The sequence below is a fragment of the Hypanus sabinus genome, chromosome X1, assembly GCF_030144855.1.
Source record: "Hypanus sabinus isolate sHypSab1 chromosome X1, sHypSab1.hap1, whole genome shotgun sequence".
In the NCBI taxonomy this organism is placed as follows: Eukaryota; Metazoa; Chordata; class Chondrichthyes; order Myliobatiformes; family Dasyatidae; genus Hypanus; species Hypanus sabinus.
This window is the reverse complement of record NC_082738.1, coordinates 26,593,117-26,613,821: the sequence shown is the minus strand read 5'-3', so window position 1 is coordinate 26,613,821 and position 20,705 is coordinate 26,593,117. Positions and strand designations below refer to the sequence as shown.

At 62.5% G+C, this 20,705-nt stretch overlaps 1 protein-coding gene across 7 annotated transcripts in view; it reads left to right on the top strand.

The window, feature by feature from the left end:
* slc26a10 (solute carrier family 26 member 10) overlaps window positions 1-20,705 on the top strand; it is a 142,089-nt gene that overhangs the window by 81,493 nt on the left and 39,891 nt on the right. For all 7 annotated transcript variants that reach the window (XR_009509001.1, XM_059956119.1, XM_059956121.1 and 4 more), the window contains one exon: window positions 1,427-1,481. Coding sequence is in view for 6 of the 7 variants with exons in the window: in XM_059956119.1 (XP_059812102.1) it covers window positions 1,427-1,481 (55 nt within the window). In the remaining variant the exon portion in view is untranslated. The remainder of the gene's footprint in view (window positions 1-1,426; window positions 1,482-20,705) is intronic.

The window sequence follows — 20,705 nt, the reverse complement described above, 5'->3', positions numbered from 1 at the left end:
TCCACCTGATCCATTTCCCACACCTCCATCCCCTTCCCTGATCTCACTGCCTCTATCTCCAGAGACAGTTTATCCATTAATGTCTATTATAAACCCACAGACTCTCACAGCCACCTGGGCTATACCTTGGCCCACCCTACTACTTGTAAAAACGCCATTCCATCTCTCAATTCCTCCATCTCTGCCACATCTGCTCTCAGGCTGAGGCTTTACATTTCCAGAACGAAGGAGATCTCCTCCTTTTTCAAAGAAAGGGGCTTCCCCTCCTCCACCTCAACTGCATCTCTTCCATTTCACGAACATCTGCTCTCACCCCATCCTCCCACCACCCCACCAGGGATAGGGTTCCTCTTGTTCTCACTTACCAGCCCACCAGCCTCCACATCCATAATTCTCTGAAATTTCTGTCACCTCCAACAGGATCCCACCACCAAGCATGTCTTTCCCCCTCTCCGCAGGGATCTCTCCCTATGTGACTCCCTTGTCCTTCATCCTCCCCTCTGATCTCCCTCCTGGCACTTACCCTTGCAAGTGGAACAAGTACTCCACCTGTCCCTACACCTCCTCCCTCACTGCCATTTTAGGACCCTAAACAGTCCTGAGGTGGCTCTTCACCTGTGAGTTTGTTGGGGTCGTCTACTGTGTCCAGTACTCCAGGTGTGGCCTCATGTATATCAGTGAGACCCAACGTAGATTGGGAAACCGTTTCGCCGAGCATCTACGCTCTGTCAGCCAGAAAAAGCGAGATCTCCCAATGGCAACTCATTTTAATTCCACTTCCCATTCCCATTCCAACATGTCAGTCCATGGCCTCCTCCACTGCTGCGATGAAGCCACACTCAGGGTGGAGGAGCAACACCTTATATTCTATTTGGGTAGCCTCCAACCTGATGGCATGAACACTGATTTCTCAAACTTCTAGTAAGGACCCCCACACCCCCCCACTCTCCTTCACCATTTCCCATTCCCTTTTCCCTTTCTCACCTTATCTCCTTGTGTGCCCATCGCCTCCCTCTGGTGCTCCTCCCCCCTTTTCTTTCTTCCATGGCCTTCTATCTCTTTCACCAATCAACTTCTCAGCTCTTTACTTCATCCCTCCCCCTCCTGGTTTCACCTATCACCTTGTGTTTCTCTTTAAATCTACTCCTCAGCTTTTTTTCTCCAGTCCTGCCGAAGGGATTCGGACTGAAACGTCAACTGTTCTTTTTCTATAGATGATGTCTGGCCTGCTGAGTTCCTCCAATATTAGTTGGAAGTTTAATATGCAACTGTTTGATCCTTATAAGTGGCAACTGTTGTGTTTAGAAAGCTAAGCTTGGCAAAACAAAAAGGCCCCCGGCCCAGAAAGTGTATATCCGTCACAGGTAGCGGGCATGTTTAAGCCTCTGGTGGAGCTTACTGTATCTATAAACCTCTTATTTTACAGATGTGCGTTGAGTGTCAGAAAGCTGATCTGTGGGTCTACCTAGCAGAGTGTAACAGTAAGTATCGCATCTCCATCATGTGGTTCCTTTGGAATACTGAATGAAGTTCAGTAGCTTCTGGTGTCCACCTGGTGGGCTCTCCAAATAATTTAACTGAAGGGTTAATGGCAGGCGAGGAAGGTTCCGAGTCAGGGAGAGAGACTACTGACAAAGGAAGTGTGAGTTGTGGAAAATGAATTCACCTCATTGAGAACTCTCATATCCAGAGATAGGTGGAAAGGCTGGTGTTGAGATACAGCTTCCCTTGACTCCGACCCAAAAGTAAAAGGCATGAAGTTAGCAGAGACGGTCATCTAGTGAGAAGATTCATTTACGCAGAGGGTTAAGAAGCTTTGGATTTCTCCACTTCAGAGAGCTGTTCATCCCATTCATTCATTCAAAGCTAAGATTGAACGGTGGAGACAGAAGAGACTGTAGATAATAGAATCTGGAGCAGCATATCATCTGTGAGAAGATCTCACCAGGTCAGGCAGCATCTGTGGAGAGGAATGGAGTCGATGGAGTCAATATTTTGGGTTGAGACCCTTCATCTGGAATGAAAGAGTAGAGGGGAGATAGCCAGAATAAAGAGGTGAAGGGAAGGGGTGGCAGTTTAAGGGTGGATCCAGGAGAGGAGGATGATGGGGAGTTGGAAAAGGGGAGAGTGGGAGTAACAACAGAAGCTGGGAGGCGAGAGGTGGGGTTAAAAAGGGCTGCAGATAATGGTATCTGAACTGGAACATGAAACCATGTGTGGTGGGCAGTTGGGAACAGTGGGAGAGTGGGAAGGAACAGGGTGATGGAGGCTGGGATGGGTGTAGGAGGAATTGGATAGATCAGGAGGAGAGAGAAAAGGGACAGAAGGGGAGCAGGTTACCTGAAGTTGGAGAATTCAATGTTTCTGCCATCAGGCTGTAGACCACCCAGGGGGGAAATGAGGTACTGTTTCTCTAGTCTGTGTTTAACCTCACCTTGGCAGTGGAGAGGCCAAGGACAGACAGGTCAGTGTGGGAGTGCAGAGAAAAACTAATAGCTGGAAACCAGGAGCTCCAGATGGCCATGGCTCAGTGAAGTGGTCACCAAGTCTGTTTCCTGTCACAACAACTTCAAGTAACCCATCCCAGCCCCCATTCCGCTCCTCCACTCACTCAATCTGTCCATCATCCACACACTCCTCCCACTGGGTCCCCTCCCCCACTCACTCCATCTGTCCATCACCCACACACTCCTCCCACTGGATCCCCTCCCCCACTCACTCCATCTGTCCATCACCCACACACCCCTCCCACTGGGTCCCCTCCCCCACCCACTACATCTGTCCAGCACCCACACACCCCTCCCACTGGGTCCCCTCCCCCACTCACTCCAGCTGTCCAGCACCCACAATCTCCTACCACTGGGTCCCCTCCCCTACCCGCTCCATCTGTCCATCACCCACACACCCCTCCCACTGGATCCCCTCCCCCACCCACTCCATCTGTCCATCACACACAATCTCCTCCCACTGGGTCCCGCCCCCCACCTACTCCATCTGTCCATCACCCACTCACCCCTCCCACTGTATCCCCTCTCCCACCCATTCCATCTGTCCATCACCCACACACCCCTCCCCCACCGACTCCATCTGTCCATCACCCACACACCCCCCCCCACTGGGTCCCCTCCCCCACCCACTCCATCTGTCCATCACCCACACAACTCACCCACTGGGGCCCCTCCTCCACCCACTCCATCTGTCCATCACCCACACACCCCTCCCACTGGGTCCCCTCCCCCACCCACTCCATCTGTCCATCACCCACACACCCCTCCCACTGGGTCCCGTCCCCCACCCACTCCATCTGTCCAACACCCACACACCCCTCCCACGGGGTCCCCTCCCCCACCCACTCCATCTGTCCATCACCCACAATCCCCTCCCACTGGGTCCCCTCCCCCACCCACTCCATCTGTCCATCACCCACACACCCCTCCCACTGGGTCCCCTCCCCCACCCACCCCATCTGTCCATCACCCACACTCTCCTCCCACTGGGTCCCCTCCCCCACCCACTCCATCTGTCCATCACCCACACACCCCTCCCACTGGGTCCCCTCCTCCACCCACTACCTGTCCATCACCCACACACCCCTCCCACTGGGTCCCCTCCTCCACCCACTCCATCTGTCCATCACCCACACACCCCTCCCACTGGGTCCCCTCCTCCACCCTCTCCATCTGTCCATCACCCACACTCTCCTCCCACTGGGTCCCCTCCCCCACCCACTCCATCTGTCCATCACCCACACTCCCCTCCCACTGGGTCCCCTCCTCCACCCACTCCATCTGTCCATCACCCACACACCCCTCCCACTGGGTCCCCTCCCCCACCCACTCCATCTGTCCATCACCCACACACCCCCCACTGGGTCCCCTCCTCCACCCACTCCATCTGTCCATCACCCACACTCCCCTCCCACTGGGTCCCTTCCTCCACCCACTTCATCTGTCCATCACCCACACACCCCTCCCACTGGGTCCCCTCCCCCACCCACTCCATCTGTCCATCACCCACACACCCCTCCCACTGGGTCCCCTCCCCCACCCACTCCATCACTCCATCACCCACACACCCCTCCCACTGGGTCCCCTCCCCCACCCACTCCATCTCTCCATCACCCACACACCCCTCCCAATGGGTCCCCTCCCCCACCCACTCCATCTGTCCATCACCCACACTCTCCTCCCACTGGGTCCCCTCCCCCACCCACTCCATCTGTCCATCACCCACACACCCCTCCCACTGGGTCCCCTCCCCCAACAACTCCATCTGTCCATCACCCACACACCCCTCCCACTGCGTCCCCTCCCCTACCCACTCCATCTGTCCATCACCCACACACCCCTCCCACTGGGTCCCCTCCTCCACCCTCTCCATCTGTCCATCACCCACACTCTCCTCCCACTGGGTCCCCTCCCCCACCCACTCCATCTGTCCATCACCCACACTCCCCTCCCACTGGGTCCCCTCCTCCACCCACTCCATCTGTCCATCACCCACACACCCCCCACTGGGTCCCCTCCTCCACCCACTCCATCTGTCCATCACCCACACTCTCCTCCCACTGGGACCCCTCCCCCACCCACTCCATCTGTCCATCACCCACACTCCCCTCCCACTGGGTCCCTTCCTCCACCCACTTCATCTGTCCATCACCCACACACCCCTCCCACTGGGTCCCCTCCCACACCCACTCCATCTGTCCATCACCCACACACCCCTCCCACTGGGTCCCCTCCCCCACCCACTCCATCACTCCATCACCCACACACCCCTCCCACTGGGTCCCCTCCCCCACCCACTCCATCTCTCCATCACCCACACACCCCTCCCAATGGGTCCCCTCCCCCACCCACTCCATCTGTCCATCACCCACACTCTCCTCCCACTGGGTCCCCTCCCCCACCCACTCCATCTGTCCATCACCCACACACCCCTCCCACTGGGTCCCCACCCCCACCCACTCCATCTGTCCATCACCCACACACCCCTCCCACTGGGTCCCCTCCCCCACCCACTCCATCTGTCCATCACCCACACACCCCTCCCACTGCGTCCCCTCCCCTACCCACTCCATCTGTCCATCACCCACACACCCCTCCCACTGGGTCCCCTCACCCACCCACTCCATCTGTCCATCACCCACACACCCCTCCCACTGGGTCCCCTCCCCCACCCACTCCATCTGTCCATCACCCACACACCCCTCCCACTGCGTCCCCTCCCCTACCCACTCCATCTGTCCATCACCCACACACCCCTCCCACTGGGTCCCCTCACCCACCCACTCCATCTGTCCATCACCCACACACCCCTCCCACTGGGTCCCCTCCCCACCCAATCCATCTGTCCATCACCCACACACCCCTCCCACTGGGTCCCCTCCACCACCCATTCCATCTGTCCATCACCCACACACCCCTCCCACTGGGTCCCCTCCACCACCCACTCCATCTGTCCATCACCCACACACTCCTCCCACTGGGTCCCCTCCCCCACCCACTCCATCTGTCCATCACCCAAACACCCCTCCCACTGGGTCCTCTCCCCCACCCACTCCATCTGTCCATCACCCACACACCCCTCCCCCTGGGTCCCCTCCACCACCCTCTCCATCTGTCCATCACCCACACACCCCTCCCACTGGGTCCCCTACCCCACCCACTCCATCTGTCCATCACCCACACTCCCCTCCCACTGGGTCCCCTCCTCCACCCACTCCATCTGTCCATCACCCACACACCCCTCCCACTGGGTCCCCTCCCCCACCCGCTCCATCTGTCCGTCACCCACACACTCCTCCCACTGGGACCCTTCCCCCACCCACTCCATCTGTCCATCACCCACAGACCCCTCCCACTGGGTCCCCTCCCCCACCCGTTCCATCTGTCCATCACCCACACACCCCTCCCACTGGGTCCCCTCCCCCACCCACTCCATCTGTCCATCACACACACCCCTCCCACTGGGTCCCCTCCCCCACCCACTCCATCTGTCCATCACCCACACACCCCTCCCACTGGGTCCCCTCCTCCACCCACTCCATCTGTCCATCACCCACACACCCCTCCCACTCGGTAACGTCCCCCACCCACTCCATCTGTCCATCACCCACACACCCCTCCCACTGTGTCCCCTCCCCCACCCACTCCATCTGTCCATCACCCACACACCCCTCCCACTGGGTCCCCTCCCCCACCCACTCCATCTGTCCATCACCCACTCACTCCTCCCACTGTATCCACTCCCCCACCCACTCCATCTGTCCATCACCCACACACCCCTCCCACTGAGTCCCTTCTCCCACCCACTCCATCAGTCCATCACCCACACACCCCTCCCCCACGCACTCCATCTGTCCATCACCCACACACTCCTCCGACTGGGTCCCCTCCCCCACCCACTCTGTCTGTTCATCACCCACACACCCCTCCCACTGGGTCCCCTCCTCCACCCACTCCATCTGTCCATCACCCACACACTCCTCCCACTGGGTCCCCTCCCCCACCCACTCCATCTGTCCATCACCCACACACTCCTCCCCCACCCACTCCATCTGTCCATCACCCAAACACCCCTCCCACTGGGTCCCCTCCCCTACCCACTCCATCTGTCCATCACCCACACACCCCTCCCACTGGGTCACCTCCCCCTTCCACTCCATCTGTCCATCACCCACACACACCCCCCACTGGGTCCCCTCACCCGCCAATCCATCTGTCCATCACCCACACACACCCCCCACTGGATCCCCTTCCCCACCCACTCCATCTGTCCATCACCCACACACCCCTCACACTGGGTCCCCTCCCCCACCCACTCCATCTGTCCATCACCCACACACCCCTCACACTGGGTCCCCTTCCCCACCCACTCCATCTGTCCATCACCCACACACCCCTCCCACTGAGTCCCTTCTCCCACCCACTCCATCTGTCCATCACCCACACACCCCTCCCCCACGCACTCCATCTGTCCATCACCCACACACTCCTCCGACTGGGTCCCCTCCCCCACCCACTCTGTCTGTTCATCACCCACACACCCCTCCCACTGGGTCCCCTCCTCCACCCACTCCATCTGTCCATCACCCACACACTCCTCCCACTGGGTCCCCTCCCCCACCCACTCCATCTGTCCATCACCCACACACTCCTCCCCCACCCACTCCATCTGTCCATCACCCAAACACCCCTCCCACTGGGTCCCCTCCCCTACCCACTCCATCTGTCCATCACCCACACACCCCTCCCACTGGGTCCCCTCCTCCTTCCACTCCATCTGTCCATCACCCACACACCCCTCCCACTGGGTCCCCTCCCCCACCCACTCCATCTGTCCATCACCCACACACCCCTCACACTGGGTCCCCTTCCCCACCCACTCCATCTGTCCATCACCCACACACCCCTCCCACTTGGTCCCCTACCCCACCCACTCCTTCTGTCCATCACACACACTCCCCTCCCACTGGGTCCCCTCCTCCACCCACTCCATCTGTCCATCACCCACACACCCCTCCCACTGGGTCCACTCCCCCACCCACTCCATCTGTCCATCACACACACCCCTCCCACTGGGTCCCCTCCCCCATCCACTCCATCTGTCCATCATCCACAAACCCCTCCCACTGGGTCCCCTCCCACACCCAATCCATCTGTCCATCACCCACTCACCCCTCCCACTGGGTCCCCTCCCCCACCCACTCCATCTGTCCATCACCCACTCACCCCTCCCACTGGGGCCCTCCACCACCCGCTCCATCTGTCTGTTACCCACACACCCCTCCCACTGGGTCCCCTCCCCCACCCATTCCATCTGTCCATCACCCACACACCCCTCCCAGTGGGTCCCCTCCCCCACCCGCTCCATCTGTCCATCACCCACACACCCCTCCCAATGGGTCCTCTCCCCCACCCACTCCATCTGTCCAACACCCACACACCCCTCCCACTGGGTCACTCCCCCACCCGTTCCATCTGTCCATCACCCACACACCCCTCCCACTGGGTCCCCTCCCCCACCCACTCCATCTGTCCATCACACACACACCCCTCCCACTGGGTCCCCTCCCCCACCCACTCCATCTGTCCATCACTCACTCACTCTTCCCACTGTATCCCCTACCCCACCCACTCCATCTGTCCATCACCCACACACCCCTCCCACTGAGTCCCTTCTCCCACCCACTCCATCTGTCCATCACACACACACCCCTCCCACTGGGTCCCCTCCCCCACCCACTCCATCTGTCCATCACTCACTCACTCTTCCCACTGTATCCCCTACCCCACCCACTCCATCTGTCCATCACCCACACACCCCTCCCACTGAGTCCCTTCTCCCACCCACTCCATCTGTCCATCACCCACACACTCCTCCGACTGGGTCCCCTCCCCCACCCACTCTATCTGTTCATCACCCACACACCCCTTCCACTGGGTAACGTCCCCCACCCACTCCATCTGTCCATCACCCACACACCCCTCCCACTGGGTCCCCTCCCCCACCCACTGCATCTGTCTATCACCAACACACCCCTCCCACTGGGTCCCCTCCCCCACCCACTCCATCTGTCCATCACCCACACACCCCTCCCACTGGGTCCCCTCCCCCACCCACTCCATCTGTCCATCACCCACACACTCCTCCCACTGGGTTCTCTCCCCCACCCACTCCATCTGTCCATCACCCACACACCCCTCCTACTGGGTCCCCTTCCCCACCCACTCCATCTGTCCATCACCCACACACCCCTCCCACTGGGTCCCCTCCCCCACCCACTCCATCACTCCATCACCCACACACCCCTCCAACTGGGTCCCCTCCCCCACCCACTCCATCTGTCCATCACTCACACACTCCTTCCACTGGGTAACGACCCCCACCCACTCCATCTGTCAATCACCCACTCACCCCTCCCACTGGGTCCCCTCCCCCACCCACTCCATCTGTCCATCACCCACTCACCCCTCCCACTGGGTCCCCTCCCCCACCCTCTCCGTCTGTCCATCACCCACACACCCCTCCCACTGGGTCCCCTCCCCCACCCGCTCCATCTGTCCATCACTCACACACTCCTTCCACTGGGTAACGACCCCCACCCACTCCATCTGTCAATCACCCACTCACCCCTCCCACTGGGTCCCCTCCCCCACCCACTCCATCTGTCCATCACCCACTCACCCCTCCCACTGGGTCCCCTCCCCCACCCTCTCCGTCTGTCCATCACCCACACACCCCTCCCACTGGGTCCCCTCCCCCACCCGCTCCATCTGTCCATCACCCACACACCCCTCCCACTGGGTCCCCTCCCCCACCCACTCCATCAGTCCATCACCCACACTCTCCTCCCACTGGGTCCCCTCCCCCACCCACTCCATCTGTCCATGACCCACAAACGCCTCCCACTGGGTCCCCTCCCCCACCCACTCCATCTGTCCATCACCCACACACCCCTCCCACTGGGTCCCCTCCCCCACCCACTCCATCTGTCCATCACCCACACACCCCTTCCACTGGGTCCCCTCCCCCACCCACTCTGTCTGTTCATCACCCACACACCCCTCCCACTGGGTCCCCTCACCCACCCACTCTGTCTGTTCATCACCCACACACCCCTCCCACTGGGTCCCCTCACCCACCCACTCTATCTGTTCATCACCCACACACTCCTCCCACTGGGTCCACTCCCACACCCACTCTATCTGTTCATCACCCACACACCCCTCCCACTGGGTCCCCTTCCCGACCCACTCCATCTGTCTATCACCCACACACCCGTCCCACTGGGTCCCCTCCCCCACCCACTCCATCTGTCCATCACCCACACTCCCCTCCCACTGGGTCCCCTCCCCCACCCACTCCATCTGTCCATCACTCACACACCCCTCCCAATGGGTTCCCTCCCCCACCCACTCCATCTGTCCATCACCCACACACCCCTCCAACAGGGTCCCCTCCCCCACCCACTCCATCTGTCCATCACCCACACACCCCTTCCACTGGGTCCCCTCCCCCATCCACTCCATCTGTCCATCACCCACACACCCCTCCCACTGGGTCCCCTCCCCCACCCGCTCCATCTGTCCGTCACCCACACACCCCCTCCCACTGGATCCCCTCCCCCACCCACTCCATCTGTCCATCACCCACACACCGCTCCCACTGGATCCCCTCCCCCACCCACTCCATCTGTCCATCACCCACACACCCCTCCCACTGCGTCCCCTCCCCCACCCACTTCATCTGTCCATCACCCACACACCCCTCCCACTGCGTCCCCTCCCCCACCCACTCCATCTGTCCATCACCCACACTCCCCTCCCACTGGGTAACCTCCCCCACCCACTCCATTTGTCCATCACCCACACACCCCTCCCAATGGGTTCCCTCCCCCACCCACTCCATCTGTTCATCACCCACACACCCCTCCCACTGTCTCCTCTCCCCCTCCCACTCCATCTGTCCATCACCCACACACCCCTCCCACAGGGTCCCCTCCCCCACCCACTCCATCTGTCCATCACCCACACACCCATTCCACTGGGTCCCCTCCCCCACCCACTCCATCTGTCCATCACCCACAAACGCCTCCCACTGGGTCCCCTCCCCCACCCACTCCATCTGTCCATCACTCACACACCCCTCCCAATGGGTTCCCTCCCCCACCCACTCCATCTGTCCATCACCCACACACCCCTCCCACTGTCTCCTCTCCCCACCCACTCCATCTGTCCATCACCCACACACCCCTCCAACAGGGTCCCCTCCCCCACCCACTCCATCTGTCCATCACCCACACACCCCTTCCACTGGGTCCCCTCCCCCATCCACTCCATCTGTCCATCACCCACACACCCCTCCCACTGGGTCCCCTCCCCCACCCACTCCATCTGTCCATCACCCACACACCCCTCCCACTGGGTCCCCTCCCCCACCCACTCCATCTGTCCATCACCCACACACCACTCCCACTGGGTCCCCTACCCCACCCGCTCCATCTGTCCGTCACCCACACACCCCTCCCACTGGATCCCCTCCCCCACCCACTCCATCTGTCCATCACCCACACACCGCTCCCACTGGATCCCCTCCCCCACCCACTCCATCTGTCCATCTCCCACACACCCCTCCCACTGCGTCCCCTCCCCCACCCACTTCATCTGTCCATCACCCACACACCCCTCCCACTGCGTCCCCTCCCCCACCCACTCCATCTGTCCATCACCCACACTCCCCTCCCACTGGGTAACCTCCCCCACCCACTCCATTTGTCCATCACCCACACACCCCTCCCAATGGGTTCCCTCCCCCACCCACTCCATCTGTTCATCACCCACACACCCCTCCCACTGTCTCCTCTCCCCCTCCCACTCCATCTGTCCATCACCCACACACCCCTCCCACAGGGTCCCCTCCCCCACCCACTCCATCTGTCCATCACCCACACACCCCTTCCACTGGGTCCCCTCCCCCACCCACTCCATCTGTCCATCACCCACAAACGCCTCCCACTGGGTCCCCTCCCCCACCCACTCCATCTGTCCATCACCCACACACCCCTCCACTGGGTCCCCTTCCCCACCCACTCCATCTGTCCATCACCCACACACCCCTCCCACTGGGTCCCCTCCCCCACCCACTCCATCTGTCCATCACCCACACACCCCTCCCACTGGATCCCCTCCCCCACCCTCTCCATCTGTCCATCACATACACACTCCTCCCACTGGGTCCCCTCCCACACCCACTCTATCTGTTCATCACCCACACACCCCTCCCACTGGGTCCCCTTCCCGACCCACTCCATCTGTCTATCACCCACACACCCCTCCCACTGGGTCCCCTCCCCCACCCACTCCATCTGTCCATCACCCACACTCCCCTCCCACTGGGTCCCCTCCCCCACCCACTCCATCTGTCCATCACCCACACACCCCTCCCAATGGGTTCCCTCCCCCACCCACTCCATCTGTCCATCACCCACACACCCCTCCCACTGTCTCCTCTCCCCCACCCACTCCATCTGTCCATCACCCTCACACCCCTCCCACAGGGTCCCCTCCCCCACCCACTCCATCTGTCCGTCACCCACACACCCCTCCCACTGGATCCCCTCCCCCACCCACTCCATCTGTCCGTCACCCACACACCCCTCCCACTGGATCCCCTCCCCCACCCACTCCATCTGTCCATCACCCACACACCCCTCCCACTGGGTCCCCTCCCCCATCCACTCCATCTGTCCATCACCCACACACCCCTCCCACTGGGTCCCCTCCCCCACCCACTCCATCTGTCCATCACCCACACACCCCTCCCACTGGGTCCCCTCCCCCACCCACACCATCTGTCCATCACCCACACACCCCTCCCACTGTCTCCTCTCCCCCACCCACTCCATCTGTCCATCACCCTCACACCCCTCCCACAGGGTCCCCTCCCCCACCCACTCCATCTGTTCATCACCCACACACCCCTTCCACTGGGTCCCCTCCCCCACCCACTCCATCTGTCCATCACCCACACAGCCCTCCACTGGGTCCCCTTCCCCACACACTCCATCTGTCCATCACCCACACCCCTCCCACTGGGTCCCCTCCCCCACCCACTCCATCTGTCCATCACCCACACACCCTTCCCACTGGGTCCCCTCCCCCACCCGCTCCATCTGTCCGTCACCCACACACCCCTCCCACTGGATCCCCTCCCCCACCCACTCCATCTGTCCATCACCCACACACCCCTCCCACTGCGTCCCCTCCCCCACCCACTTCATCTGTCCATCACACACACACTCCTCCCACTGGATCCCCTCCCCCACCCACTCCATCTGTCCATCACCCACACACCCCTCCCACTGCGTCCCCTCCCCCACCCACTTCATCTGTCCATCACCCACACACTCCTCCCACTGGGTCTCCTCCCCCACCCACTCCATCTGTCCATCACCCACACTCCCCTCCCACTGGGTCCCCTCCTCCACCCAGTCCATCTGTCCATCACCCACTCACCCCTCCCACTGGGTCCCCTCCCCCACCCACTCCATCTGTCCATCACCCACACACCCCTCCCACTGGGTCCCCTCCTCCACCCGCTCCATCTGTCCATCACACACACACTCCTCCCACTGGGTCCCCTCCCCCACCCACTCCATCTGTCCATCACCCACACTCCCCTCCCACTGGGTCCCCTCCTCCACCCGCTCCATCTGTCCATCACCCACACACTCCTTCCACTGGGTAACGTCCCCCACCCACTCCATCTGTCCATCACCCACACACCCCTTCCACTGGGTCCCCTCCCCCACCCACTCCATCTGTCCATCACCCACAAACGCCTCCCACTGGGTCCCCTCCCCCACCCACTCCATCTGTCCATCACCCACACACCCCTCCCACTGGGTCCCCTCCCCCTCCCACTCCATCTGTCCATCACCCACACACCCCTCCCACTGGGTCCCCTCCCCCTCCCACTCCATCTGTCCATCACCCACACACTCCTCCCGCCGGGTCTCCTCCCCCACCCACTACATCTGTCCATCACCCACACACCACTCCCACTGGGTCTCCACCCCCACCCACTCCATCTGTCCATCACCCACACACCCCTCCCACTGGGTCCCCTCCCCCTCCCACTCCATCTGTCCATCACCCACACACTCCTCCCGCCGGGTCTCCTCCCCCACCCACTACATCTGTCCATCACCCACACACCCCTCCCACTGGGTCCCCTTCCCGACCCACTCCATCTGTCTATCACCCACACACCCCTCCCACTGGGTCCCCTCCCCCACCCACTCCATCTGTCCATCACCCACACTCCCCTCCCACTGGGTCCCCTCCCCCACCCACTCCATCTGTCCATCACCCACACACCCCTCCCACTCGGTAACATCCCCCACCCACTCCATCTGACCATCACCCACACACCCCTCCCTCTGTCTCCTCTCCCCCACCCACTCCATCTGTCCATCACCCACACACCCCTCCCACAGGGTCCCCTCCCCCACCCACTCCATCTGTCCATCACCCACACACCCCTTCCACTGGGTCCCCTCCCCCACCCACTCCATCTGTCCATCACCCACACACCCCTCCCACTGGGTCCCCTCCCCCACCCACTCCATCTGTCCATCACCCACACACCCCTCCACTGGGTCCCCTTCCCCACCCACTCCATCTGTCCATCACCCACACACCCCTCCCACTGGGTCCCCTCCCCCACCCACTCCATCTGTCCATCACCCACACACCCTTCCCACTGGGTCCCCTCCCCCACCCGCTCCATCTGTCCGTCACCCACATACCCCTCCCACTGGATCCCCTCCCCCACCCACTCCATCTGTCCATCACCCACACACCCTTCCCACTGGGTCCCCTCCCCCACCCGCTCCATCTGTCCGTCACCCACACACCCCTCCCACTGGATCCCCTCCCCCACCCACTCCATCTGTCCATCACCCACACACCCCTCCCACTGCGTCCCCTCCCCCACCCACTTCATCTGTCCATCACACACACACTCCTCCCACTGGATCCCCTCCCCCACCCACTCCATCTGTCCATCACCCACACACCCCTCCCACTGCGTCCCCTCCCCCACCCACTTCATCTGTCCATCACCCACACACTCCTCCCACTGGGTCTCCTCCCCCACCCACTCCATCTGTCCATCACCCACACACTCCCACTGGGTCCCCTCCCCCACCCACTCCATCTGTCCATCACCCACACACCCCTCCCACTGGGTCCCCTCACCCACCCACTCCATCTGTCCATCACCCACTCACCCCTCCCACTGGCTCCCCTCCCCCACCCACTCCATCTGTCTATCACCCACACTCCCCTCCCACTGGGTCCCCTCCTCCACCCAGTCCATCTGTCCATCACCCACTCACCCCTCCCACTGGGTCCCCTCCCCCACCCACTCCATCTGTCCATCACCCACACACCCCTCCCACTGGGTCCCCTCCTCCACCCGCTCCATCTGTCCATCACACACACACTCCTCCCACTGGGTCCCCTCCCCCACCCACTCCATCTGTCCATCACCCACACTCCCCTCCCACTGGGTCCCCTCCTCCACCCGCTCCATCTGTCCATCACCCACACACTCCTTCCACTGGGTAACGTCCCCCACCCACTCCATCTGTCCGTCACCCACACACCCCTCCCACTGGATCCCCTCCCCCACCCACTCCATCTGTCCATCACCCACACACCCCTCCCACTGGGTCCCCTCCCCCATCCACTCCATCTGTCCATCACCCACACACCCCTCCCACTGGGTCCCCTCCCCCACCGACTCCATCTGTCCATCACCCACACACCCCTCCCACTGTCTCCTCTCCCCCACCCACTCCATCTGTCCATCACCCACACACCCCTCCCACAGGGTCCCCTCCCCCACCCACTCCATCTGTCCATCACCCACACACCCCTTCCACTGGGTCCCCTCCCCCACCCACTCCATCTGTCCATCACCCACAAACGCCTCCCACTGGGTCCCCTCCCCCACCCACTCCATCTGTCCATCACCCACACACCCCTCCCACTGGGTCCCCTCCCCCTCCCACTCCATCTGTCCATCACCCACACACCCCTCCCACTGGGTCCCCTCCCCCTCCCACTCCATCTGTCCATCACCCACACACTCCTCCCGCCGGGTCTCCTCCCCCACCCACTACATCTGTCCATCACCCACACACCACTCCCACTGGGTCTCCACCCCCACCCACTCCATCTGTCCATCACCCACACACCCCTCCCACTGGGTCCCCTCCCCCTCCCACTCCATCTGTCCATCACCCACACACTCCTCCCGCCGGGTCTCCTCCCCCACCCACTACATCTGTCCATCACCCACACACCCCTCCCACTGGGTCCCCTTCCCGACCCACTCCATCTGTCTATCACCCACACACCCCTCCCACTGGGTCCCCTCCCCCACCCACTCCATCTGTCCATCACCCACACTCCCCTCCCACTGGGTCCCCTCCCCCACCCACTCCATCTGTCCATCACCCACACACCCCTCCCACTCGGTAACATCCCCCACCCACTCCATCTGACCATCACCCACACACCCCTCCCTCTGTCTCCTCTCCCCCACCCACTCCATCTGTCCATCACCCACACACCCCTCCCACAGGGTCCCCTCCCCCACCCACTCCATCTGTCCATCACCCACACACCCCTTCCACTGGGTCCCCTCCCCCACCCACTCCATCTGTCCATCACCCACACACCCCTCCCACTGGGTCCCCTCCCCCACCCACTCCATCTGTCCATCACCCACACACCCCTCCACTGGGTCCCCTTCCCCACCCACTCCATCTGTCCATCACCCACACACCCCTCCCACTGGGTCCCCTCCCCCACCCACTCCATCTGTCCATCACCCACACACCCTTCCCACTGGGTCCCCTCCCCCACCCGCTCCATCTGTCCGTCACCCACATACCCCTCCCACTGGATCCCCTCCCCCACCCACTCCATCTGTCCATCACCTAAACACCCCTCCCACTGGATCCCCTCCCCCACCCACTCCATCTGTCCATCACCCACACACCCCTCCCACTGCGTCCCCTCCCCCACCCACTTCATCTGTCCATCACACACACACTCCTCCCACTGGATCCCCTCCCCCACCCACTCCATCTGTCCATCACCCACACACCCCTCCCACTGCGTCCCCTCCCCCACCCACTTCATCTGTCCATCACCCACACACTCCTCCCACTGGGTCTCCTCCCCCACCCACTCCATCTGTCCATCACCCACACACTCCTCCGACTGGGTCCCCTCCCCCACCCACTCTATCTGTCCATCACCCACACACCCCTCCCACTGGGTCCCCTCCCCCACCCGCTCCATCTGTCCATCACCCACACACCCCTCCCACTGGGTCCCCTCCCCCCATCCACTCCATCTGTCCATCACCCACACACCCCTCCCACTCGGTAACGTCCCCCACCCACTCCATCTGTCCATCACCCACACACCCCTCCCACTGGGTCCCCTCCCCCACCCACTCCATCTGTCACTGGGTCCCCTCCTCCACACAGTCCATCTGTGCATCACCCACTCACCCCTCCCACTGGGTCCCCTCCCCCACCCACTCCATCTGTCCATCACCCACACACCCCTCCCACTGGGTCCCCTCCTCCACCCGCTCCATCTGTCCATCACACACACACTCCTCCCAATGGGTCCCCTCCCCCACCCACTCCATCTGTCCATCACCCACACTCCCCTCCCACTGGGTCCCCTCCTCCACCCGCTCCATCTGTGCATCACCCACACACCCCTCCCACTGGGTCCCCTCCTCCACCCACTCCATCTGTCCATCACCCACACACCCCTCCCACTGGGTCCCCTCCCTCACCCACTCCATCTGTCCATCACCCACACTCCCCTCCAACTGGGTCCCCTCCCCCACCCACTCCATCTGTCCATCACCCACACACCCCTCCCACTGGGTCCCCTCCCCCACCCACTCCATCTGTCCATCACCCACACAACTCTCCACTGGGTCCCCTTCCCCTCCCACTCCATCTGTCCATCACCCACACACCCCTCCCACTGGGTCCCCTCCCCCACCCACTCCATCTGTCCATCACCCACACACCCTTCCCACTGGGTCCCCTCCCCCACCCGCTCCATCTGTCCGTCACCCACACACCCCTCCCACTGGATCCCCTCCCCCACCCACTCCATCTGTCCATCACCCAAACACCCCTCCCACCCACTCCATCTGTCCATCACCCACACACCCCTCCCACTGCGTCCCCTCCCCCACCCACTTCATCTGTCCATCACCCACACACCCCTCCACTGGGTCCCCTTCCCCTCCCACTCCATCTGTCCATCACCCACACACCCCTCCCACTGGGTCCCCTCCCCCACCGACTCCATCTGTCCATCACCCACACACTCCTTCCACTGGGTAACGTCCCCCACCCACTCCATCTGTCCGTCACCCACACACCCCTCCCACTGGATCCCCTCCCCCACCCACTCCATCTGTCCATCACCCACACACCCCTCCCACTGGGTCCCCTCCCCCATCCACTCCATCTGTCCATTACCCACACACCCCTCCCACTGGGTCCCCTCCCCCACCGACTCCATCTGTCCATCACCCACACACCCCTCCCACTGTCTCCTCTCCCCCACCCACTCCATCTGTCCATCACCCACACACCCCTCCCACAGGGTCCCCTCCCCCACCCACTCCATCTGTCCATCACCCACACACCCCTTCCACTGGGTCCCCTCCCCCACCCACTCCATCTGTCCATCACCCACAAACGCCTCCCACTGGGTCACTGGGTCCCCTCCCCCACCCACTCCATCTGTCCATCACCCACACACCCCTCCCACTGGGTCCCCTCCCCCTCCCACTCCATCTGTCCTTCACCCACACACCCCTCCCACTGGGTCCCCTCCCCCTCCCACTCCATCTGTCCATCACCCACACACTCCTCCCGCCGGGTCTCCTCCCCCACCCACTACATCTGTCCATCACCCACACACCACTCCCACTGGGTCTCCACCCCCACCCACTCCATCTGTCCATCACCCACACACCCCTCCCACTGGGTCCCCTCCCCCTCCCACTCCATCTGTCCATCACCCACACACTCCTCCCGCCGGGTCTCCTCCCCCACCCACTACATCTGTCCATCACCCCACACACCCCTCCCACTGGGTCCCCTTCCCGACCCACTCCATCTGTCTATCACCCACACACCCCTCCCACTGGGTCCCCTCCCCCACCCACTCCATCTGTCCATCACCCACACTCCCCTCCCACTGGGTCCCCTCCCCCACCCACTCCATCTGTCCATCACCCACACACCCCTGCCACTCGGTAACATCCCCCACCCACTCCATCTGACCATCACCCACACACCCCTCCCACTGTCTCCTCTCCCCCACCCACTTCATCTGTCCATCACCCACACACCCCTCCACTGGGTCCCCTTCCCCTCCCACTCCATCTGTCCATCACCCACACACCCCTCCCACTGGGTCCCCTCCCCCACCGACTCCATCTGTCCATCACCCACACACTCCTTCCACTGGGTAACGTCCCCCACCCACTCCATCTGTCCGTCACCCACACACCCCTCCCACTGGATCCCCTCCCCCACCCACTCCATCTGTCCATCACCCACACACCCCTCCACTGGGTCCCCTCCCCCATCCACTCCATCTGTCCATTACCCACACACCCCTCCCACTGGGTCCCCCTCCCCCACCGACTCCATCTGTCCATCACCCACACACCCCTCCCACTGTCTCCTCTCCCCCACCCACTCCATCTGTCCATCACCCACACACCCCTCCCACAGGGTCCCCTCCCCCACCCACTCCATCTGTCCATCACCCACACACCCCTTCCACTGGGTCCCCTCCCCCACCCACTCCATCTGTCCATCACCCACAAACGCCTCCCACTGGGTCCCCTCCCCCACCCACTCCATCTGTCCATCACCCACACACCCCTCCCACTGGGTCCCCTCCCCCTCCCACTCCATCTGTCCTTCACCCACACACCCCTCCCACTGGGTCCCCTCCCCCTCCCACTCCATCTGTCCATCACCCACACACTCCTCCCGCCGGGTCTCCTCCCCCACCCACTACATCTGTCCATCACCCACACACCACTCCCACTGGGTCTCCACCCCCACCCACTCCATCTGTCCATCACCCACACACCCCTCCCACTGGGTCCCCTCCCCCTCCCACTCCATCTGTCCATCACCCACACACTCCTCCCGCCGGGTCTCCTCCCCCACCCACTACATCTGTCCATCACCCACACACTCCTCCCGCCGGGTCTCCTCCCCCACCCACTCCATCTGTCCATCACCCACACACCCTTCCCACTGGGTCCCCTCCCCCACCCACTCCATCTGTCCATCACCCACACACTCCTCCCACTGGATCCTCTCCCCCACCCACTCCATCTGTCTATCACCCACACACCCTTCCCACTGGGTCCCCTCCCCCACCCACTCCATCTGTCCATCACCCACACACTCCTCCCACTGGATCCTCTCCCCCACCCACTACATCTGTCCATCACCCACACACCCCTCCCACTCGGTAACATCCCCCACCCACTCCATCTGACCATCACCCACACACCCCTCCCACTGTCTCCTCTCCCCCACCCACTCCATCTGTCCATCACCCACACACCCCTCCCACAGGGTCCCCTCCCCCACCCACTCCATCTGTCCATCACCCACACACCCCTTCCACTGGGTCCCCTCCCCCACCCACTCCATCTGTCCATCACCCACACACCCCTCCCACTGGGTCCCCTCCCCCACCCACTCCATCTGTCCATCACCCACACACCCCTCCCACTGCGTCCCCTCCCCCACCCACTTCATCTGTCCATCACACACACACTCCTCCCACTGGATCCCCTCCCCCACCCACTCCATCTGTCCATCACCCACACACCCCTCCCACTGTGTCCCCTCCCCCACCCACTTCATCTGTCCATCACCCACACACTCCTCCCACTGGGTCTCCTCCCCCACCCACTCCATCTGTCCATCACCCACACACTCCTCCGACTGGGTCCCCTCCCCCACTCACTCTATCTGTCCATCACCCACACACCCCTCCCACTGGGTCCCCTCCCCCACCCGCTCCATCTGTCCATCACCCACACAC